At 42.4% G+C, this 25,295-nt stretch overlaps 1 protein-coding gene across 8 annotated transcripts in view; it reads right to left on the bottom strand.

The window, feature by feature from the left end:
* Positions 1 to 25,295, bottom strand: part of LOC149208937 (uncharacterized) — a 396,364-nt gene that overhangs the window by 266,675 nt on the left and 104,394 nt on the right. For all 8 annotated transcript variants that reach the window (XR_016252813.1, XR_016252814.1, XR_016252812.1 and 5 more), the window contains one exon: positions 14,637 to 14,728. Coding sequence is in view for 5 of the 8 variants with exons in the window: in XM_089396219.1 (XP_089252345.1) it covers positions 14,637 to 14,728 (92 nt within the window). In the remaining 3 variants the exon portion in view is untranslated. The remainder of the gene's footprint in view (positions 1 to 14,636; positions 14,729 to 25,295) is intronic.

Raw genomic sequence — 25,295 nt, forward strand, 5'->3', positions numbered from 1 at the left:
AATTAGAATACAAAGAACCTAATGCAATTAAGAGATGAACATGCATATACAGAAGATACTTACTTGTAGCTTACCTCTGCTGCATCATTTTTTTGCACCTGCTCTTCGCTGCCCCAGAAAGTCTGGTCCGTTGCACCCCTTGACAACACTTGATCTAGTTTTTCTCACCTTCTAGGAGCACGATATTTAATCTGATGTATATTTGTGATTTCAGATCCCCAATATGTGATCTTCGGTCTTGTAGTATCCCTCTGAGTCTTCTTTCCAATGCCACAGGTCTGACCCAATTTGGACTCTTCAAGACAAAGTTATGCCCAATCTCTCACAATGACCTAATTATGGACTAGTTCAGTAGCGAACTTGTACGACGTGCCACATGTCACTGTTTCCTCCTTCAGCTCTGAAATTGATATACAGAAAACTACAGTCTGTGCACTATCAGAGACTTTTACAGAATTCCAATCCTCTTCTCAGAGAGATAGTTATGACTATTTTCCCAAGGTCACTTTGAGATGAAATTCGGGAGCCTACAAAAACCCTAACTTCCATAGATCAAGTCTCTGAAAATATAGTGAACCAAGATCTGAAATTCAGTCACGACATTCATCAGGATTGCGAATCAAATAGGTTTCATTTCAAAATCTACGACTTCGCAGAAATGAAGTAATAGCGAAAATGCCACGATCACTTCATTTGGAGGATATATAAGATTTCTTTTTATAGAGTTGAGAGGGGCTTCTATAGAGAATATTGGAGGGATTTTAGGAGCTTAAAAAATTATTAAATATTGACTATTCAATGACCAAAACCAATTATGAGTGCCATGCCACAACCCCATAGGGTTTTAGCCCACTAACTAGGGTTACTAACTTCAAACATGAATATCTCTCAAACCGTGAAGAATTACTCGGCGTGCCATATATCAACAGAAACATTTTGACGAGTAGAATCCATCTAGAAGATTCTTGACTCAAATACAGTAAGTTGTCAAGTCAAAATTCCCTTGGAAGATCAGGGTAGCCCCTGGTGTTGCTTGGGTTGACATCAATGACAACCTCATATCATCTTTAGATCAACATGAGACTACTATCTTTAGATACTTTTATTAAAACATCCTGACTCAAAGATTGATGCCATAGCCCATCTATTCATCTATCATAGGATTATATATTTGAGTTTGTCTTCAAGCTTCAACAAATATCCAAAAATTGTTCTGAGGGACTATGTGGAGAGCAGAAGAATTATATATATATATATATATATATATATATATATATAAAATGTCGGGGAACTAATCCATATTGTTGAGAGGTGTTGGAAAATATGGTGATCTTAAAGTTTGTTGTTGAATAGCGATTGAATCCAAGCAGTGCTTGACTTGATGTAGTATTGTATAAGTTACATGCTGAAGACGAGATGGGTTTTAACTTTTGATAGATAGGCAGTTCAGTAGTACATAGGAAGTAGTAGAAGTATATCAGTACACTATTACGCTGGGGTTTGATGAAGAATTTGGCAAACGTGTGTTCAGTTAGGATTTGATATGACCGCAGCACAGACAAGAGGTCTGGCAGTAGTGGGGTTCAACAGTAGTGGCAGTTGAAAAGGGGACAATATATGCTTGTAGAAGAAGTAAATGCGGTAGCAGTAGCAGAGGCAGTGAATGAAGAAGTAGGAACAGAAAATTGGTTCACTGATTGATTGTACAGGAGACTGAAGACTCCTGTAGACTTAGTCTGCATATCTTTAGACTTGGGAGACTTGTACTTCCTTCCAGACTTGTCTGGTAAATGTTGTATGCAAATCATACATAATGCAAAAGCTTGTTTGGACGACAATTCTGTGTACTGTCTACTTAATGTCATGTTTCATGTCTCTATTAATGCTCTGAATGTTAAACAAACTAACCAATTGTGAAAATAATAGGAAATATTGATTCACCCACCTCTTAGTATTTTCAATAAATGCCACGAATTTGTTGATTTGGGGTAGCATTAGATGTGCTCTAGGCATGAAAATTGGTGGAGAGGCTAAAGCACATGAGATCTCCAAGACCCATAAATCATTTTACAAAATTCCATCTGGATGAAGAGTTATTAAAATAATTAATACTTTTAATGAGTTCCTAAGTCTAAACTTGGGAAAATAAAAATATTAATGGGTATTAATAAAAATAAGGATAAGAAGCTTCTAAGAGACGAAGATCAAGTCTATTTTAATCTTAACTGTTGATTAGGGACTTAATCTTGGCCATTGATTCATCAATAAGAAAAGTAGAAGAGGAGGCTTGAGGGTCAGTTGGAGATATACCAGGGGAGACCAATCAGTTCGATTTCTGGAGCGGAGTTTGCTGAAAAATTCGAACTAGAGGTTTGGATTGCAGTGAGAGGAAACAAGTATATAAGAGAGAGGCAGGTATAGTGCTGGAGGAACAACGCAGAGATCAGACAGGCAGATGCAGAGCCAATCAGAAAGACGCAGAGGCATTTGGATTGCTCAGTGATTGGAGGGCCTGCGTGGGTGACGCAGAGAGGCCAAGTGTTGACATAGTGAGGCAGATTGTTGACGCAAAGGATAGCTGGACTGACATTGAGCTTAGGGGAAGCGCCGAAGGTTTTATGGTATTACCGCCATGTGGTTATCTCTATTGGGTGAGCTAGTTTGGCACCCTAGTTATACTCAAGAAAAGTTGATTAATAGAATCCTCCTCTGCTACACTGTTTTTCCTGCATTGGTTTTTTCCGGGGGACAATTGTCCAAAAATAATTGTGTTGATGTGTTTGATTCTTGTGCATGTAATTCTTTCTGTATAATGGTGTGATATCTACAGTAGAATTTATTTTAATATTTATTGAAGGGATTTCATAAATAGCTTATTGGAAAATAAGTAGGTAAAATAAATCAGTTGTTGCAGTAATATAATTTTCACATGGTATCAGAGCAAAGAATCAGAAACGGGAGGGGAAAATCAATTATGGGTCAAGATCATGATGCAAAGGCATCTACGTCGGGAGACTCATGCAAATTTTCAGAATATTGCACGAGAGATAGAAATTTCGATTTCTCTATGCTGACTTCCAGATTGGAAGAAGTTGCTTGTGTAACATGCTCTGCATCATCATATGTATGGTATATAAACAGTGGAGCCTCCTGGCATATGACAGGAATCCGAGAATGTTTCTCAGATTATCAAGAGGAAAGAATGAATTTTCATATAACCATGGGGAATAAGGCAAAGTGTACTCCAGTACGGAAGGGTACCATAGCTTTTCAAACAGAAACGAGAGAGCGTTTCCGAGCTACCAATGTGTTGCATGTGCCAGGACTAGGGATAAACTTACTTTCCATATCACAACTTCAAAGCAAGGGCTATGACATTTTCTTCATTAAGAAGAAAGTATACATCAAACACCTGAGTTAGAAAAAGAAAGTGCAGATCGAGATCGGAAGTAACAGGTTGTACATGTTACAACAAGAATCACCAATGGCACTGATAGGCAGTAATGTAGACAAGGATTTGAATGAACTATGGCACAGAAGAATGGGACATTTGCACCGTGGGGCTCTGAGAATTCTCAGGAAAACTGTAACAGAAGTCCTAGATCTTCGTACAGAATGAGATGATGTATGCAGAGGATGTGCTTTGGGCAAGTATGCCAAAGCAGCATTTCCTAGAAGTAAACACAGGGCCAAGAGTGTACTAGTATTCATACACTCACATATTTGCGGACCAATGTCCACTAAAGCTCTTAGTGATGCCAAATACTTCGTCAACTTCATCAATAACCGCTCCAGGAAAACTTGGATTTATTTTCTGAAAACCAAGGACGAGGTTTTCTGTCGATTCAAAGAGTTGAAGGCTCTGGTGGAGAATCTGACTGAAAATAAAATAAAGTTTTGCGCTAGGGAGGGCATCAGAAGAGAGTGGACAACTCCTTACAATCCGGAGTAGAATGGAGTAGCAGAAAGGAAGAACAGGACTATCGTGGAAGCAACTAGGGCCATGATGTATGATCAGGATATGCCAAAATTCCTGTGGGCAGAAGCATGCAGCACGACAGTCTATGTCGAAAATAGAACTCCTCATAGGGCATTGGGCAAGATTACTCCAGAGAAAGTCTTCACCGGGAAGACGCTTGAAGTCAATCATTTCAGGATATTTGGGAGTTTAGCATATTGTCGTTTACCCAAGGAGAATAGGAAGAAGTTAGATCAAATTGCAGAGAAAGGATATCTAGTGGGATATAGCGAGAATGCTAAGGCATATAGAATCTATCTTCCAGGGAGCAGGAAGGTAGTAGTTCGACGAAATGTGAAGTTCATGGAAGATAGGGCCTTCAGAAAATCTCAAGAAATGCCTTCCGAGGAGCAGTCAAAAGATGAGCCATTGGTCAAACCACTTCAACCAGCGGAAGCCAAGAATTCTCCTTCAGAACAGGAAGAATCACAGGAAGAGGAGGAGCTAACAGAAGCACCTACTACCAGGGGAAGAACGAGCCAGGAACTTCGACAGATTCTGCGGGATGCAGAAGATTTCATCGGTGCACCGAGGAGCAATAAAAGGGAGCGAAGACAGCCAAATAGATATCAAGCCTTAGTAGCTCAGGATGGGGAGCCTTCCAGTTTTCAGGAAGCCATTCAACATCATGTTTGGATGGATGCGATGGTAGAGGCGTACAGCTCTAAAATGGTGAATGATGTTTGGGAATTAGTGCCCAGGCCTCAGGACAGATCAGTGGTAGGTTCGAGATGGATCTACAAGATTAAATACGCAGCAGATTTCAGTGTGGAAAAATACAAAGCCAAGTTTGTGGCTAAGGGGTATGCTCAGAAGGAAGGAATAGACTACAAAGAGACCTTCACCGCAGTAGCCAGGTATACATCTATTAGAATCCTGATATCTCTTGCAGCACAGATGGGATGGGAGATTCATCATATGGATGTCAAAACGGCATTCTTGAACGGGGTGATAGAAGAGGAACTATACATTGAACAGCCAGAAGGCTTTGAGACACATGAGAAGAAGTCTCATGTATGCAGATTGAAGAAAGCCTTGTATGGGCTCAAACACGCACCTAGAGCATGGTATGGTCGAATTGACGGCTACTTGTAGAAGATGGGGTTCGTCAAGAGTGATGCAGATCCCAATCTCTACTATCTGGCTGTAGAGAATGAGCCTCTAGTCCTAGAATTATATGTGGATGCTCTCTTCCTGGCAGGATCATTCAGGCTCATCGAGGACTGCAAGAAGAATCTAGCCACAGAGTGTGACATGAAGGATTTGGGACAGATGCATTATTTCCTGGGGTTCGAAGTTTGGCAGCAGAAGGATAAAATCTTCCTTGGACAAGGGAGATATGCTACAGAAATCCTGAACAAATTTAGGATGCAGGACTGTAGGCCGATGGCTACTCCAATGATCACCAACTGGAAGAAAATTGAAGCATCAGAAGACAAAGATGTTGGAGTTCCAGATCTTAGTACAGAACGAGATGATGTATGCAAAGGATGCACTTTGGGAAAATATGCCAAAGCAACATTTCCTAGAAGCAAAAATAGGGCCAAGAATGTACTAGGATTGATACACTCAGATATCTGTTGAATTTTCGAACTTTATCCATTAGAAAATTAATCTATATTATGATGGTTTATTTCTTCTACTTGTAAATTCTGAAAAAGTTATTTAAAACATTCAAATACCAAAATAAACATAATACGGTCACAACATCTACAGATCACCAGCTGAAAGAAAACAAACACACAAATGACAACGTTATTTTTGGATAAATGTCCCCGGAAAAACCCAATTTGGGAAAACCGGTGCAGCTATTCTGAGGACTTATTGTTATGCAGTATTTTCTTGAATAAAATTGGCTTCCTAACTAGCTCGCCCGACAAAGAAAAATACACGGCATCAATAACTCTATATTCGAAAATAGGTATTCAAAAAACCTATCCCACGAAACCCTCTCTGGCAATTCTGAAGCACAGCGCTGGCCCTTCTGGTCTCTGCCTCAGCCTCAGGACCCTTTGCATCAGCCCTCTAAGGCACTGCGCAGCGTCTCAGACACTCTGCGTCACTCCAGCAGCCTCTGCGTGGATGACGCAGTCCCTTTGGCCTCTATGTTGTCTCTGCTAGGCGTTGCGTGGCCTGAACTGACTGTTGCTCTCACTCTCCCTACTTCTGCATTGGTCTCTCAGTATGGTCTCTGCGTCTCTGTCCAGTACTTACTACCCCTCGTTGTTGATCACTGATTCAGTTTTTCTTAGCAACCCTGCCATAGCAAAATGAATGACTGATCACTCTGGTGTATTCTCCAACTAATCCTCAAGCCTCCTCTTATACTTCTCTCGTTGGTCCTTCAATGGCCGAGATTAAATCTCTAATCAACAGCTAAGATTAGATTTGGCTTGATCCATGACTTTTGGAACCTTATAACCCAGTTTTATATTAATACCCACTGATATTTTATTTTTCCTAAGTTTAGACTTAGGAACTCCATTAAAAATATTAATTATTTTAATATCTCCCAAATCGGGTACAATCTGTCCAAACCATTTCTGGGTCTTGGAAATCTCACGCACTTTAGCCTCTCCACCAATTTTCATGGCTAGAGCACATCCAATGCTACCGCAAATAAACAATATCTGCGGACCAATGTCCACTAAAGCTCTTAGTGATGCCGAATATTTCGTCACCTTCATCGATGACCACTCCAGGAAAACTTGGATTTATTTTCTAAAGACCAAGGCCGAGGTTTTCTGTCGATTCAAAGAGTTCAAGGCCCTGGTGGAGAATCTGACTGGAAAGAAAATAAAAGTTTTGCGCCAGGGAGGGCATTAGAAGAGAGTGGATAGCTCCTTACAATCCGGAGCAGAATGGAGTAGCAAAAAGGAAGAACAGGACTATCGTGGAAGCAGCGAGGGCCATGATGTATGATCACGATATGCCAAAATTCTTGTGGGAAGAAGCATGCCGCACGGCAATCTATGTCCAAAATAGAACTCCTCATAGGGCACTGGGAAGGATTACTCCAGAGAAAGTATTCACCTGGAAGACACGTAAAGTCAGTGATTTCAGGATATTTGGGAGTTTAGCATATTGTCGTATACCCTAGGAGAAGAGGAAGAAGTTAGATCAAACTGCAGAGAAAGGATATCTAGTGGGATATAGCGAGAACGCCAAGGCATATAGAATTTATCTTCCAGGGAGCAGGAAGATAGTAGTTCGATGAGATGTCAAGTTCATGGAAGATAGGGCCTTCAGAAAATTTCAAGAAATGCCTTCCGAGGAGCAGTCAAAAGATGAGCCATTGGTCAAACCACTTCAACCAGCGGAAGCCAAGAATTCTCCTTCAGAACAGGAAGAAGCACAGGAAGAGGAGGAGCTAATAGATGCACCTATTACCAGGGGAAGAACGAGACGGGAACTCCGACAAATTCTGCGGGATGTAGAAGATTTCATCGGTGCACCGAGGAACAATAAAAGGGAGGGAAGACAGCCAGATAGATATCAAGCCTTCGTAGCTCAGGATGGGGAGCCTTCCAGTTTTCAGGAGGCCGCTCAACATCAAGTTTGGATGGATGCGATGGTAGAGGAGTACAACTCTATAATGGTGAATGATGTCTAGGAAGTAGTGCCTAAGCCTCAGGACAGATCAGTGGTAGGTTTGAGATGGATCTACAAGATTAAATATGCTGCAGACGACAGTGTGGAAAAATACAAAGCCAGGTTTGTGGCTAAGGGGTAGGCTCAAAAGGAAGGAATAGACTAGGAAGACACCTTCGCCCCAGTAGCCAGGTATACATCGATTAGAACCGTGATATCTCTTGCAACACATAAGGGATGCAAGATTCATCAGATGGATGTCAAAACGGCATTCCTGAATAGGGTGATAGAAGAGGAAGTATACATTGAACAACCAGAAGGCTTTGAGACACATGAGAAGAAGTCTCATGTATGCAGATTGAAGAAAGCCTTGTATGGGCTCAAACAAGCACCTAGAGCATGGTATGGTCGAATTGATGGCTACTTGCAGAAGATGGGGTCCGTCAAGAGTGATGTAGATCCCAATCCCTACTATCTGGTTGTAGAGAATGAGCCTCTAGTCCTAGTATTATATGTGGATGATCTCTTCCTAACAGGATCATCCAGGCTCATCAAGGACTGCAAGAAGAATCTAGCCACAGAGTTTGACATTAACGATTTGGGACAAATGCATTATTTCCTGGGGTTGGAAGTTTGGCAGCAAAAGGATAAAATATTCCTTGGACAAAGGAGATATGCTACAAAAATCCTAAAGAGATTCAGGATCCAGGACTGTAGGCGGATGGCTACTCCAATGATCACCAACTAGAAGAAAATTGATGCATGAGAAGACAAAGATGTTGGAGTTCCAGATCTTAGTACAGAACGAGATGATGCATGGAGAGGATGTGCTTTGGGCAAGTATGCCAAAACAACATTTCCTAGAAGTAAAAACAGGGCCAAGAGTATACTAGGATTGATACACTCAGATATTTGCGGACCAATGTCCACTAAAGCTCTTAGTGGTGCCTTATACTTCATCACCTTAATTGATGACCACTCCAGGAAAACTTGGATTTATTTTCTGAAAACCAAAGATGAGGTTTTTTGTCGGTTCAAAGAGTTCAAGGCTCTGGTGGAGAATCTAACTGGAAAGAAAATAAAAGTTTTGCGCTAGGGAGGGCATCATAAGAGAGTGGACAACTCCTTACAATCCAAAACAGAATGGAGTAGCAAAAAGGAAGAACAAGACGATCGTGGAAGCAACTAGGGCCATAAAGTATGATCAGGATATGCCAAAATTCCTGTGGGCAGAAGCATGCAGCACAGCAGTCTATGTCCAGAATAGAACTCCTCATAAGGCACTGAGAAGGATTACTCAAGAGAAAGTCTTCACCAAGAAGACACCTGAAGTCAGTTATTTCAATATATTTGGGAGTTTAGCATATTGTCGTATACTCGAGGAGAAGAGGAAGAAGTTAGATCAAACTGCAGAGAAAGGATATCTAGTGGGATATTGCAAGAATGCTAAGGCATATAGAATCTATATTCCAGGGAGCAGGAAGGTACTAGTTCGACGAGATGTGAAGTTCATCGAAGATAGGGCCTTTAGAAAATTTCGAGAAATGCCTTCTGAGGCGCAGCCACAAGATGAGCCATTGGTCAAACCACTTCAACCAACGGCAACCAAGAATTCTCCTTCAGAATAGGAAGAATCACAGGAAGAGGAGCAGCTAACAGATGTACCTACTACCAGGGGAAGAACGAGCCGGGAACTCCGACAGATTCGGTAGGATGCAAAAGATTTCATCGATGCACCGAGGAACAATAAAAGGGAGCGAAGACAGCCAAATAGATATCCGGTGTTCGTAGCTCAGGATGGGGAGCCTTCCAGTTTTCAGGAGGCCGCTCAACATCAAGTTTGGATGGATGTGATGGTAGAGGAGAACAGCTCTATAATGGTGAATGATGTCTGGGAAGTAGTGCCTAGGCCTCAAGACAGATCAGTGGTAGGTTCAAGATGGATCTACAAGAATAAATACGCTGCAGAAAGTAGTGTGGAAAAATACAAAGCCAAGTTTGTGGCTAAGGGGTATGCTCAGAAGGAAGGAATAGACTACGAAGAGACCTTCGTCCTAGTAGCTAGGTATACATCTATTAGAATTGTGATATCTCTTGCAACACAGATGGGATGGGAGATTCATCAAATGGATGTCAAAACGGAATTCTTGAATGGGGTAATAGAAGAGGAACTATACATTGAACAGCCAGAAGGCTTTGAGACACATGAGAAGAATTCTCATGTATGCAGATTGAAGATAGCCTTGTATGGGCTCAAACAGGCACCTAGAGCATGGTATAGTTGAATTGATGGCTACTTGCAGAAGATGGGTTTCATCAAGAGTGATGTAGACCCTAATCTCTACTATCTGGTTGTAGAGAATGATCCTCTAGTCCTAGTATTATATGTGGATGATCTCTTCCTGACAGGATCATCTAGGCTCATCGAGGACTGCAAGAAGAATATAGCCACAGAGTTTGACATGAAGTATTTGGGACAGATGCATTATTCTTGGGGTTGGAATTTTGGCAGCAGAAGGATAAAATCTTCCTTGGACAAGGGGATATGCTATTGAAATCCTGAAGAGATTTAGGATGTAGGACTGTAGGTCGATGGCTACTCCAATGATCACCAATTGGAAGAAAAATGATGCATCAGAAGACAAAGTTGTTGATCCCAACTTATGCAAGCAGCTCATACAGACCTTGATGTATCTGGTCAATACCAGACCAAACATTTGTTATGTTGTTAACACCCTCAGTTAGTTCATGGTGGAACCAAAGAGGGCTCATTGGGCAACAGCCAAACATATTCTTAGATATATACAGGGAACAGTCGATTATGGACCCTTGTACACCAGAATTAGTGATATCAGATTGAGTGGGTTTACAAATGCAGATTGGGCTGGAAGTTCAGTAGATCGGAAAAGTACCTATGGGTACTGTTTCAACATTGGATCGAGGATAACCTCCTGGTGCAGTAGGAAACAAAAATCCATAGCTCTGAGCTCAGCTGAAACTGAATATATGGCCGCTAGCACAACTTCGTGCGAAGCCATATGGCTTAAAAAATTGCATGTGAACCTATTTAGGAGAAGGATGGAAGCAACCAAGATCATGTGTGATAATCGAAGTTGCATCAAGCTCTCTGAGAATAAAGTATTTCATGATCGATCAAATCATATTGATATTCGGTGTCACTTTGTCAGATACTGTGTCCAACAAGGAGTTGTACAGTTGAACTACACCCCTATAGGAGAACAGGTGGCAGACATCCTTACCAAGGCTCTTGGAAGAACAAAGTTTTCTTATTTCAGGGAGAAGATAGGGATGATAAAGAACCCATTTCAGTAGCAGAAACGGATATATGTCAGGTGTTGCAGTGCAGCAATTAGCATTGCTATGGGCAGCATGATGCAGCATTTGAGAGGGAGTTGCAGTGCAGATGCAGTGTTGGGAGGAAGGACTAGTAGCAACACGGATGCAGAGTGAGCTGCAGTACAGATGTAGCAGTGGCAGTGGTGGAAGCCATAGGCAATAGTACAAGAGGCAGCAGTGCAGAGGATGTTAGGCAGTAGGCCAAGCATCAGCACCGGCACTGGTGTCGAATGATCAATGTAATATTCAGTGGTGGATCATTACTAGAGCACTTTCCTCGCTAAGAGGGAGTGATGATTTGGGGTAGCATCAAATGTGCTCTAGCCATGAAAATTGGTGGAGAGGCTAAAGCACATGAGATATCCAAGACCCATAAATCGTTTTGCAAAATTCCATCTGGATGAGGAGTTATCAAAATAATTAGGATTTTTAATGAGTTCCTAAGTCTAAAGTATGGAAAATAAAAATATTAATGGGTATTAATAAAGATAAGGATGAGAAGCTTCTAAGAGACGAAGATCAAGTCTAATTTAATCTTAGCAGTTGATTAGGGACTTACTCTCGGTCGTTGATTCATCAACAGGAAAAGTATAAGAGGAGACTTGAGGGTCAGTTGGAGATACACCAAGGGAGACTAGTCAGTTCGATTTCTAGAGTGGGGTTTGCTGAGAAATTCGAACTAGAAGTCTGGATTGCAGGGAGAGGCAACAAGTACATAACAGAGAGGCAGGGATAGTGTTGGAGGACCAGTGCAGAGATTAGAGAGGCAGACGCAGAGGCAACTGGATTGCGCAGTCACTGAAGGGCCTGCATGGGTGATGCAGAGGGGCCAAGTGTTGACGCAGTGAGGCAGATTGTTGATGCAGAGGCTAGCTGTACTGACGTTGAGCCTAGGGGAAGCACCAAAGGTTTTATGGTATTATTGTCTTGTGGTTATCTCTGTTGGGTGAGCTAGTTTGGCACCCTAGTTGTACTCGAGAAAAGTTGATTAATAAAATCCTCCTCTGCTACACTGTTTTTCCCGCATTGGGTTTTTTCGGGGACAATTGTCCAAAAATAACTGTGCTCATGTGTTTGATTCTTGTGCATGTAATTCTTTCTGTGTAATGGTGTGATATCTGCAATAGAATTTATTTTAATATTTACTGAAGGGATTTCGTAAATAACTTATTGGAAAATAAGTAGGTAAAATAAATCAGTTGCTGCAATAATAGAATTTTCACAGAATTCTAGGCCGAAAATAGCAAAATGTCTCCTGAAAACCCGAGCCTAAACTCTGACCAGAAGACTCCAATTTTTTCGCTGAAATAACCTCAATATATTCGCTGACAGTATGAAGTGTTTTGGGTCTACTCACCCAAAAATTTTCGCCTAGATTTCTCCTGAAGATAGGCACTGAACTCAGCCCAAACACAGCCACAAATCTCGGCATGGAAGAGGCTGGTCCCCAATGAAAATTTCGGCTACAAACTCGAGCTAAATCCTACAACAAACTCGGTTGAACTACTGGAGCGAAAAACCTGGAAACTCATGCCACAAATCTCTACTAGAAGTTCGAGCTGATAATCTCTTGTTGATTTGGGGTAGCATCGGATGTGCTCTAGCCATGAAAATTGGTGGAGAGGCTAAAGCACATGAGGTCCCTGAGACCTAGAAATGGTTAGGGAAAAATCTAACTAGTTTGGGAGATATTAAAATAATTAATATTTTTAATGGACTTCCTAAGTTTAAACTTAGGAAAAATAAAATATTAATGTGAATTAATACAAAACTGAGTTAGAATGGTCCAAAAGTCATGGATCAAGCCAGATCCAATCTTAGCCATTGATTAGGGACTTAATCTCGATCGTTGAATTGTCAACGAGAAAAGTATAAGAGGAGGCTTGAGGATCACTTGGATAATACACCGAGTTGATCAAGAATTCCATTTTCTGGGGCAGGGCTTGTTGAGGAAATCGAAGGAGTGATCTGAGTTTCAGCCGAAGGGCAGTGAATACAGTGGCAGAGAGGCAGAGAGGGTACCAAGAGCATCAACACAGAAGCTGGGAGAGGGTTGACGCAGAGGCAGCCAAGAGTTGTGCAGTGCCAGAAAGAGCCAGCGTGGGAGACGCAGAGGCTCCAGAGGCTAACGCAAAGCTAGTTGGGCTGACGCTAGGCCAGAGAGGCTGACGCAAACACTAGAGGCTCACGCTGGGAAATGTCGTGGGGCAGATTGGGGCTAGTTTTTGTCTCCAACTGAGAGGTACTACTGCTGAGGGCATTCTCTATTGGGTGAGCCATTTCTGGCACCCAGATTGTATTCTGAAACTGCTTAATAATAAAACCTTTAGATAGTTGCACCGGTTTTCCCGCATTGGGTTTTTTCGGGGACATTAGTCCAAAAATAACGGTGTCACTTGTGTGCTTGTTTTTCCTTCAGTTGATGATCTGTATGTGTTGAGACTGTACTTGTATTTATTTTCAGTATTTACATGGTAAATAACTTGTTAATTAACAGAACAAGTAGGAAGAAATAAATCAGAAAGTACAAGAAGGATTTCCAATAGCTAGACTTAGAAATTCCAACATCTCTCTAGAAGTTCAAACCCACCACCCAAAACTGAACAATTTCTGCTCGCTTTAAGTTTCTCTCCTCTCCTCAATAGCTTCTCATGAGAATGAATGAGAGAACTTTTTCCTTTTCCCTCTTTTATCTCTCCAAAGTGAGGAGAACCCTAACCCTTAGATCTAATGGTTGAGATTAAATCTTAGCTCATTAGATCAAGGGTGGAGATAATTCCCTCTCTTGACCCCCTCCCTCATGTGGTCCCCCTCATTTAGCCTCCTAGTACTTTTTAATGTTTTAGTACCATGGTCACTTTTTCTCTCATAAAGTCACTTTTGAAATATAAAAGTCATTTTAATAATATGAAGTGTACTTAGTACTTTTCACATAAAGTGACTTTTAAAACACATGTGACTTTAATAACTTAAAGTACATAGTACAAGTCTCATAAAAAGTACTTTAGCTCCTTGATATTAATAAACTCATAATATCACTTAGACAAAAGGGTATTAATGTGTCTCCCTAAGCCAAAAGGATAAATACCTAGGAAACATCTCCTTGGTACCTTTATTTTCAACATGGTCTCGGGTACATTGCTTCCACAATCAATTTTATTTTCAACTTCTTGGACTCCGGGCCCACTAGATTTAAGGCAACAGTCTGAAATATACACAAAAAGAACAATTTATTTTGCAGCATTTGATTGTTTTACTTGCATATCTGCAACTTTAATGTTACAAACTTTAATAAAGTGAAGTGACTTAGGTTAACAAAGGAATATTGCATAAACAAGTTTAGGATATGAGAACTCTTCTCACAAGAACCATAATGGTGTATCTCATTGCACTATCTGTTTTCTCTTAGCAAAGTATTATGTGTTATGTATGGTTTTAAACTTTTAGTACTGATTCAAACAATTAAAAAATGATCGAAATTCACAAACATTAAGAAAGGGCCCACTTATGAGGTGAGAAAAAATCAATATGTAAACTATTGCTCCCAAAGAAGGCAAACTATTATTCCAAATATATATTGAATGAAATATTATACCAAATAAATAAATTGCTTAAAACCGTGACATGACAGAATATAAACATATACAAACACAGTGAGAGATGTGCAAACCTGTGAAACTAGCCCAGCAAGATAAGACAGCATATCTTTAATTCTTTGCAGACCAGATCGCCATCCAGGAATGTTTGAAGTCTTTGCGCCATCTATTCATATAGATATATAAATATATATAAACAGCATAAATATAATTTTTAAATTGGAAAAGCTAAATTTATCTAATCTCTGATTCTCTAGTAGACATAATTAGCAATATAAATTAGTTCATCTGTTTCAAGAAATGAAATAACGCAGGACCACAGAGAATTGTGGCATCACTTCTACTATTTCAATCTAGAATCTAATACACAATAAGAACCTATCTTCAAAACAACAATGAAAACTGCTTTCTTCCATGTAATGAAATGTGACATTAGCTAACAGGTAATTATGATTTTCAAATCATCTAGCTAAAATTCATTATATAATTGACTTGGTGCAAAATGGCATTCTTTGGCTTAGTATTGAAACTGAGCATAGAAAATATGTTGAAATTTATAAGGTTGACAAGAGAACTGGTGGAACCAAATATCACCCAAATTCTGAAATAGCCTCCTCACAAGCCTGCTAGAGATATAGGTCTAATGCATTTTACCCACCAAAAGCGGGTAACACAAGAAATTTGTTCTCCTCGCTTGACAGCCAGCCAGCGAGCAGCTCTATGATGGTCAACACATACCATTTATGCCAGAGATATCCACCCATTGCTCTAGTCAAAGCTCCCTCCCATCTAGCATGCTTCTTGGAAGAAGGTGGGTCATCTCTTGGCAGGTACTCTAACCATTCTTACAATCATGTGCTTTCCGTTGATTTTTGGGTAGCATCAGATGTGCTCTAGCTCTGAAATTTTGTGGAGGGGCCAGAACACATGAGATCTCTAAGACCCAGAAATTGTTGATTTGGTGTAGCATCAAATGTACTCTAGACCTCAAATTTTGCAGGGAGGCTTGGGCACATGTATTCCAAAGAACCTAGAAAGCATGTTGAGAAATTCCACTCATAAACGATTTTATTAAAACAATTAATATTTTTTAATGGAACCCTAGGTCTAGACTTAGGAAATTAAAAATATTAATGGGTATTAATCTAATTGTGGGTATAACTTCTAGAAGAAGACGATGATCAAGCTAAAATGATCTTAGTCATTGATTAGTTTTTAATCTGGGCCGTTGAATGTCAGCGAGAAGATTATTTAAGAAAGCTTGAGGGTCATTTGGAAAATACACCGAGAGATCAAGAGATCGAATCTCTAAAGTGAGAAGTTCTCAGGAGGAAATTCTGATCGAAGAGATTTCTTGCAGTTGAGGAGCAGGGATAGTCAGGTTGGAGTATCTTCTCCAGAGCCCAAGATACGCAGCAGAGAGAGGCAAAGAGACACCAGAGGGGTTGACGTTGAGCCAAAAGGGCCCACGTAGAGCTTGAAGCTGAGCTAGAAAGGCTCACGCAGAGGCAGCTTAGTCATCCACACAGAAGTCCGAGTTTTGCAAAGGAGCTGACATTTCCAAGCCGGAAGGGTTGGAAACTACTGTAGAAGGCAAGACGTTTCTCAGTTTAGCTGACGCAGAACCTCAAAGAGCTCCATGCAGGCCCACGCAATTACTGCGCAGGGGCAGAGTAGTTGTAGCCAAGGACAGTTGATTCAACTGTCGAAACAGTCGGGATTTGCCGGGTAGAGTGTGGTAATCTCACAATTCTTCTCTGCCAGTTGTATTTCTCTATAACTGAATTGTCAGGAGGACATCCAGAGTCGTATTAAGAAATCACTGCTTAATAATATAAAACCCTTAGAGTTGTTGCACCAGTTTTCCTGCATTGGGTTTTTCCGGGGACATTTGTCCAAAAATAACGATGTCAATTGTGTTGTGTTTTCTTTCTTGCTCAGTCTCTTGTTTCCACATAATATTCAATTAAATGAAGATTGCAGTGTATGTATTACGATATTTTCCGTAGGAACTGTAAGTAATTTGTTTAAAGGAATTTAACAAATAGGAGTAATATCATCAATTGTTGCATCGGGATTCCGGTTGAGGAATTTTCACATGGTATCAGAGCTGCGGGTGGAACAAGAAGAGCAGTGCCAGAGAACCCAGTGTTGACAAATCAACAGCCGAGATTAAGTCCTTAATCAACGGCTAATATTAGATCTGGCTTGATCCATGACTTTTGGACCATTCTAACACAGTTTTATATTAATACACATTAATATTTTAAATTCCCAAGTTTAGACTTAGGGACTCCATTAAAAATATTAATTATTTTAATATCTCCCAACTGTTTAAAATCTTCCCAAACCATTTCTTGGTATTGGAGAACTCGGCTAGAAACACACAACACAAAGGACATGCACAGCTTCTGGCGGAGCAATCCACTTGGATGCGGCAGTCACATCATACAAGGTAAGATAACACGTACAACACTCACGGATCAGTCTGAGACGAGTGTGACAGTTGTTATAGCAAGGTTCAAGTGAAAGGTCTGTCTGATGTCCGACAAAGCAGTCGACACAGACGGTGACAACATTAACAACATATGCAACACATTAACAACAAGATTCATATAATTGCATGTGAATCAGTTCATACACAAGTACGTAAGTTAAACAACACATATCATTAAAGCAACCGGAGCAGTCCAACTACAATAACAACATATGCATGAAAATGTGTTGGCTCTTATTATATAAAGAAGTGTAAGTCACAATCATACAATACATCCATGTAAACCTGCTAGCCCCAATAGTGGAACGTTATAGCCACATCCACCTGCTCCTCCAAAGAGATGTACTAGCTCCATGCAGTGGAGAAGCCAAGGCGCGTTACAATACTGTCCAAGCCTTCTTCAAAATAGTCTTAATAGAAGCTTGGCTGACCAAAAGCCTATACAATGAGTTATGAGGGACTATTTATAGCAAAGGGTGGGGTGACCCTTGACATTCCCCTTTGTGACCATTCAACTACCCTCATGACTCTTAACCTAGTCTATCACTATTACATCCACTCTTGACACTTGACTTACACTTGACATGACTCAACATTACAATGCACATGTACCCATGTGAAAAATGGCTTGGACAAGCCGAACTAGACATCATTCGAACTTATACAACCATAGAAGTCCAACTACTTGACATCCTCATGCTGATCAATAATGACATATTGATGCCAAGATTGGTAGTCCTTGAGAGTGTCCGTGTGTTTTGCTGTGACATCCGTCTGAAACCTTAACCTTGCCTCCATAGCATCTCAATACACTGCTCGGGCTCCTCTATCCAACTCGTCTGTGAGCATGTGCATCATTGTCTTTAGTGTGGCCGGACCAGCAACGTACTTGTGCATGATGTCTACACTGATAGGCAAGTCTGGGCTAGTGGTGGTGCGCATCAACTCGTCGAAGTACGAGTCAAGCTCCTGTTGGACCTGCTTCTTGGTCTTCGCCTGGGTGAGGGTCCCAAGTGATGGGATCACATGAGTGTGCACTATAACCTCCATGCTTTTGAATACTCGTACATGGGAAGCTTGTATGCTAGTGATGAGTTGTAGTAGGTCTTCATAGTTCCGGATCTAACTCCGGATACGTGCTTGCAGCTCGACCGCATTGGCCTTCATCATCTTCGACAAGTGAAGCAGGGCTCCCTTGTACTTCATCGTCCACGCTCGCATGTTATAACCAGCAGTATGTATGTTCTTCAAGATGCATATTCTTCTTGCACATCGCTGCTGCCATCCGTGGAAATGAACAACTGCTTGATGAGCAATACCAAACTTGGAGTACAATGCTCGCATAACCGTGTCCAAGGACAATACTTCATCTAGTATTGCCTTCTTCAGTTCAGCTCGGGTGGACATTGTCACCAAGTCTCCTCCCTGCTTAGCCACCTGTAGTTCCTTCGCCATTCGCTCATTCTCAGCTATGAGAAAACGAACACTTGAGCTAGTGGCTTCAACATACACTCTAGTTGCATCGACCAACGCAGCTGGATGCTTGTGCACATCAGTCACGATCACTTGCTCTTCAAATTGCGCAGGGATGTTTGGTCCTCCGGAGTTGGTACTCTCTGAGATTGCACAACTCTGTGATGAGATTCGTCAAAGGAGATGTTGTGCATCTCTGCTTCCGATTGACCACCAAGGATCTCAGTACCTCCTTGGTCATTCAAGACTTGCTCATCGTTTGGATGCATTGAAGCAGGTGAGTCGATCTCTCTTTGGTGAGGCATGAGGTGAGTGTCCTGTTCCAACTCCTACTGCTCCATGTCTGCATCCAACTGTTCAAGAGCCTGTTCTATCTCATGAGCAAAGTCTTGCCCCTGCAAGGGTTCACCATGTTCGCTTGATGCTAGTTGTTCAGAAGAATCAACTACTTGTATGGGCGTTGCTTCATCTATTTGCACGTGATGCGCCCCCTGCTAAATCTGTTGCTATTGCGCTTCCTTCTCCTGTTGGCGCAACTCTTGTTCTTTCCGGAGTTGCTCCCTCAACTCATGCAACTCCTTCTCTACTTCTTCCATTCTCTTCTTATCTCTCTGCCTTCACGCGATTTGCTTGTTGTGTTGCTGCCTCTTCTGTTGAATAGCCATAGTTGCTTGTTCTACAAGTGGATCTGCTAGAAACTTGCAGCTTTGCTCCTCCTCCATGCGGTCAACAATCTTTCTCTTCCCTTTGTCGCGCATAGGTATGCTTGGCTCTATTACCTCTGTTGTTGCTGCTACTACTGCTGGTGCTCTCTGTGGTGCTACTTCATGCTACTTTGCTAACCACTCTATGGCGAAGCTGACCTGTTCATTGGGTCTGGAGGAATTGTAACAGTATCTCCATGAGTCCTCTTTGGCCCAATGAAATGCCCCATGGATCCAATTGAACTGAACTCTCATGCAATGATCCTTCACAATGCAATGTGGGTCATATGGGTTGAAGCTTCGGAGGTCGAACGGGTACTTCTTCATCTGTTTAGCTTCGACATCTGCTTGCTTGATGCTCCAGATCTCGTATAACCCAATCTACAATGGAAGAGTGGGCTAAGGTGCCACCTTCTTCCGCTGCAGCCTAGCTGTCAATCCTGCTAAGATACTATATGGTACTTCCTGCATGATAAGCATGTCCAAAGCAAACTTTGGTAGAACATGCGAAGGCTTCTCCGCACTAAACACTCGGATGAATGTGTCGGTTGGTGAGGCATACCAATATGCAATGCCTAACAATGCCTTCATCGCTTCTTCTGACATGTAGGGTGGATCCTATTCGAATATCAACCTGTACACTGGGGTGACAAGATGGTCGGACAGTCGTATGATCACTCCTCTGAAGCTGCACTCGAACAATAACTTGAAATACATGCTCACAACAATCTTTGTTGGTGGCCATGCCCACTCTAAGCCCGAGAACTCATGTCGGGCACAGACTACATCTAGAATGTAGGCGAACATGTAAATCTCTGCATGCATGCCTTCGGGTGACTGTCGAGCCTTCGTGACTTGCTCCTTCAGCTGATGAGCCAGTATGTCGGACCAGTTGCATGGTCTTCCTTCTCTAGCCAGTTGGACCATCGCGACCACCCAACTTTCAGGGAAGGTCTCAGTGTTTGCTTGGCAACTCAGTTGACATGCGAATATGACCATTTATTGGTATGCCTTCCTCAATATCTTCGTCTTATAGATCTGATTGGGGGTCATCCTGAAACGAGCTAGCTCCTTTACCCAATCCTTCAGAATGTGTCTAGAGTGGCCTCTACTATTGGGCAAGCTGAACGGGGGAGTCATGACAGGCATGGGCTCAGTCATCTGATACATCTCATCATAATCTCGTGCCCAGAAGGTTGCAAGCTTCGTCCCACTGACATTGCTCAATGTCATCATCTCGAGGTCAGTGTGAGAGATGATCCAGTGAATCATGTCCGCGCATGGGAACGTGGGGTATCTACATGCAATCCAGTACAAGTCGGATTTATGAATGTTCACGTACACCTCACGGTATTCAAAGTCTTCCCCAAAAGTACCTGCGAATGTTTCATTCACCTCTTGCCACTTCACTTTTATGTCCTTGTTTAGATACAGCTTCGTATCTTCATAGATCGGCAAACCAGAGGACATCTGCTCAGCTGCTGCTCCAGCGGCCATACTATTAGTGTCCTGAGGTCTTGTTCTCTTAGAAGCCAATGAGACAGATAAACATTTGAAAGATTTACAAACAAGCAGCATGCATGGCAAGAAATATGTCAGTGAAAACAAAGCAAATCCGGGGAAGGACGCAGCACATACCTGGGAAACTGATGAGCAAGATTGCGCAAATTTCACTAGGAGGCAAGTGATTGGTTGCCAGAACTGCACAAAAGGAAGTCTAGACTATCTGGGAGGCTAGACTAGCTGCTGGATCTGCGAAATGCGCAATCCAGTTGGGCAGTTGGCTGTTCGGATTGTGCAATGCGCAATCCCAGATGAGACGAACTGCTGGCCCAGGGAAGGATTTGCGCAATTTCCTGGGTTCAAGCAGCCATTGTCCTCCAAGAATGTGAAAAACAATCTAGAAGGCCAGTGCTAGGCCAGAATGCGCAAATCTGGAGAGGAAGGTGAGCCTTCCTTCCCCAGATTGCGCAATGCAGCCTTGGTGAAGGCAAAGACCGGGCCAAGGTTAGCCCGACTTGTCGACGGGCAACTGAAAGCAAGTTGATGAAATGCATGGCGACACTAAGTGATAGCAGAAGTGATAAACAGTGCATGCAAAACATCAATGGAACATTCAGCAAGCAGATCAACATGCATGTGGGTGAGGCCGTTCACCTATTGGTGAACGTCCGTGCAAAATAGTTTCATGCATGTGACAGCAGTGAGATAGCGATGAAAATTGAAACAGAGCTAGGACAAGCTAGAATACATGTAAACGACAGCAGGCATTCAAAGAAATCAAGCAAACAGCACTCACACAAGCGAATACACAAAAAGCGACAGAAATGTTGAAAAAGACAAGTTGAGGCCACTTACTCACGAATAGCTAAGCCAGATGTGTTGTGGGATGTCAAAGCTCTAAGATCGGTGTGAATGAATGAGCTATGATGCATCGAATAAATAAGTTTGGTCCCATGACGCACATGCCACAAATCTAGGAAAAACGACACTTGGAGGGAAACTTCTAAAGCAACTTTGCATGTAACCCCCGGCTGCTAAAAATAGCTCCCTGAATCATGGCATGCCTTTTGCATGTTGTCTCTTGCTATTCCGGGAAGATCAAGTCATGCATGCATGCAAGTCAAGTATTTTCAGTCCCGAGTGGAACTGGTCAACCGGATTGGGTTCATGCATGCCAGTGCTCAACTGCTCGGGAAAAATGCGCATTCTTGACTGTGGGTTGGGTTGACTACCCAAGGGGATTACGCAATTTCTGGGCTAAACAGCTAACTGCTGCCCAGATTTGCGCAAATCACGGGCTAAACAGCCTACTATTGGGAAGAATTGCGCAAATCCCACTGGGAGGGTTGGCTAGTAGGGTTGCGCAATCCTAGAGCCCAGCAGGATGTCAGAGAGGATTGCGCAATTCCTGGAGGAAAGGCTGATTGCCCTACAGGAATACGCAAATTTCAAGGGGAAGCTACTCAACTTGCAGCTGGACCAAGTCCGGGTAAGCAGATTGTGAGGGGAATGGATCGACTGTGATCGACAAACTGCCTTTGTGCGAGGAAAACACTGAAGCTTGAGTACTTGACGAAGCAAGACAAAGTATTGTGTAAGGTTGGTAGGGAGGCTCCAAAACAGGCTAAGGCAAAATTTTGGAGGGTGGTTGTAGCCGCTACAACAGTACCGAAGAGGGCACACTGGGGAGCAGCCAAGCATGTTCTCAGATATATACGAGGAACAGTCAAGCATGGATTAATGTACACTCAAGGCAATGATATCAGACTGAGTGGGTTCACTGACGCAGATTGGGTTGGAAGTTCAATAGATTGGAAAAATACCACCGTGTATTGTTTCAACATTGGATCAGGAATGACCTCCTGATGTAGTAGGAAACAGAAGTCGGTAGCTCTGAGCTCAGCTGAAGTTGAATATATGGCAGCTAGCACAACATCATGTGAAGCCATATGGCTTAGAAAGTTGCTTGTGAATCTATTCAGGAGAAGGATGGAAGCGACCAATATTTTGTGTGATAATCAGAGTTGCATCAAGCTCTCTGAGAATCCAATTTTTCATGATCGGTGGAAGCACATTGACATCAGGTGTCACTTTATCAGATACTGTGTCCAGAGAGGTGCAGTACAATTACAGTACACTCCGACAGGAGAACTGGTGGCAAACATTCTCACCAAGGCTCTAGGAAGAACAAAGTTTTTTTATTTCAGGGAGAAGATGGGGATGATTGAGAATCCATTTCAGTAGTAGAAAAGGATAGTGCAGTACTTAAGAGCAAGCTGCAGTACAGATACAACAGTGACAACAACAGTGTCATGGATAGCAGTACAAAATGCAGCAGTGCAGTGGATGAAGGGCAGCAAGCTAAGCATCAGCAGTGCAGAGGACCAATGTCGTCGATCAGTGTGATACTTTTTGAATTTTCTAAGTCTATCTATTAGAAAATTAATCTGTATTATGTTGGTTTATTTCTACTTGTAAATTCTGAACAAGTTATTTAAAACATTTAAATACCAAAATAAGCACAATATAGTCACAACATCTACAAATCATCAGCTCAAAGAAAACAAACACACAAGTGACACCGTTATTTTTGGACAAATGTCCCTAGAAAAACCCAATGCGGGAAAACCAGTGCAGCTATTCTGAGGGTATATTATTATGCAGTATTTCCTTGAGTACAACTGGGTGCCTAAACGGCTCACCCTACAAAGAAAAATACACGACAACAATACCTCTATATTCGGAAACGGGTATTCAAAAAACCTGTCCCACGAAACCCTCTCAAGCGACTCTGAAGCTCAGCGCTGGCCCTTCTGGCCTCTGTGTCAGCCTCCTACTGACCTGCGTCAACCCCAAAACCCTCTGTGTCAACCCTCTAAGGCACTATGCAGCCTCTGGGACCCTTTGCGTCACTCCAGCACCCTGTGCGTGGATGACGCAGTCCCTTTGGCCTCTGCGATATCTCTGTTGGGCTCTGTGTGGCCTAAACTGGCTGTTGCTCTCACTCTCTCTACTTCTGCATTGGTCTCTCAATACTGTCTCTGCCTCTTTGTCCAGTACTCGCTGCCCCTCGCTGCTGATCACTAATTCACTTTTGCTTAGCAACTTTGCTATAGCAAAATGAATGACTGATCACTCTGGTGTGTTCTCCAACTGACCATCAAGCCTCTTCTTATACTTTTCTCGTTGGTCCTTCAACAACCGAGATTAAATCTCTAATCAACGGCTAAATATTAGATTTGGCTTGATCCATCACTTTTGGAACCTTCTAACCCAGTTTTATATTAATACCCATAAATATTTTATTTTTCCTAAGTTTAGACTTAGGAACTCCATTAAAAATATTAATTATTTTAATGTCTCTCAAACCGGGTACAATCTGTCCAAACCATTTCTAGGTCTTGGAGATCTCATGTGCTTTAGCCTCTCCACCAATTTTCATGGCTAAATCACATCTGATGCTACCCCAAATCAACACTCCCTCTTAGTGAGGACCGTTCTCTAGTAATACTCCTCACTGGGTATCACACTGATTATCCGACATCGGTCCCTGTGCTGATGCTAGGCCTCCCCGCCCAACATCCTTTGCACTAATGCATCCATACGACAACTCCCTTTGCATCTGTCTTACTGCTGGTCCATCCTCCCAACATTGCATCTGCATTGCATCCCCTCTCATCATACTGCATCGTGCTACTACACTGCAACTCAGTTACTCAGAAGTAAGTAATTGATCCACCCAACTTCTGACATCCCTGTCAGGCTAGAAACACTCTCGATGCTAAATCCCTCTCTGCTGCTAACAAGTGCTCCCTCTACTGACCTCTGCGCTGCTGCAACAACTCCCTGCATCTCGCACCGTTGCACACCTCTTTGTGCCATCCTACATTGGCGCAACACTCCCGTGCCTCTCGCACTGTTGCAGCCTACTAGCCTCGCATTGTCTGAGGCCTCCTACACTGTAGCACTCTCCGTCGCTTCATCCGCATCTGTTTTATCAACATCTGCTAGTCCTACTCCTCTTCGGGGCTCTTGTAGCAAGGTAGAATCCAAGAGGTTGGGTACCTCAAGGATCCTACCCCTCATCGCCTGTAGTCCTCCTGACTACAACTCGATGTCTCCCCACTTCTTCTCAAGTGGCACATGAGCACTCATGGCATAATCATCATCTTCCTCGACTTCTTTCTCTGCCCTCGTTGGCTTTGCCTTCGAGTCAGAAGCCTCTCACTTACTCTTCTTCCTCGGCACTGGTTCGCATAGTGACCCAGTTCCCCACAATCGAAGCACTTGACCTTGGAGAGGTCCTTCTTCTTCCTCTTCTCCTGCTTTCCTGCAGATGCTAGAGCTGCATCTTCTTCCTCTTACTTCTTGATCCTGACCCCTTTGTTGCTACTTCCCGTCTTGGTCAGCCGTCTGATCTCTTCTTGACGAAAAGTCGCGCACAGTTCTTCCCAATCTGGAAGAATCGCCCTGCCCAGTATGCTCTAGACAAATGTCTCCCACTCCTTGAAGACTGCGTTAAGTGCGGTCTTTGCCATCAACTCCTGATTCGGCAT

The sequence above is a fragment of the Pinus tabuliformis genome, chromosome 1_2 (genome assembly GCF_031772625.1).
Source record: "Pinus tabuliformis cultivar Carrire ecotype Pingquan chromosome 1_2, CPIR1, whole genome shotgun sequence".
NCBI classification, from domain to species: domain Eukaryota; kingdom Viridiplantae; phylum Streptophyta; class Pinopsida; order Pinales; family Pinaceae; genus Pinus; species Pinus tabuliformis.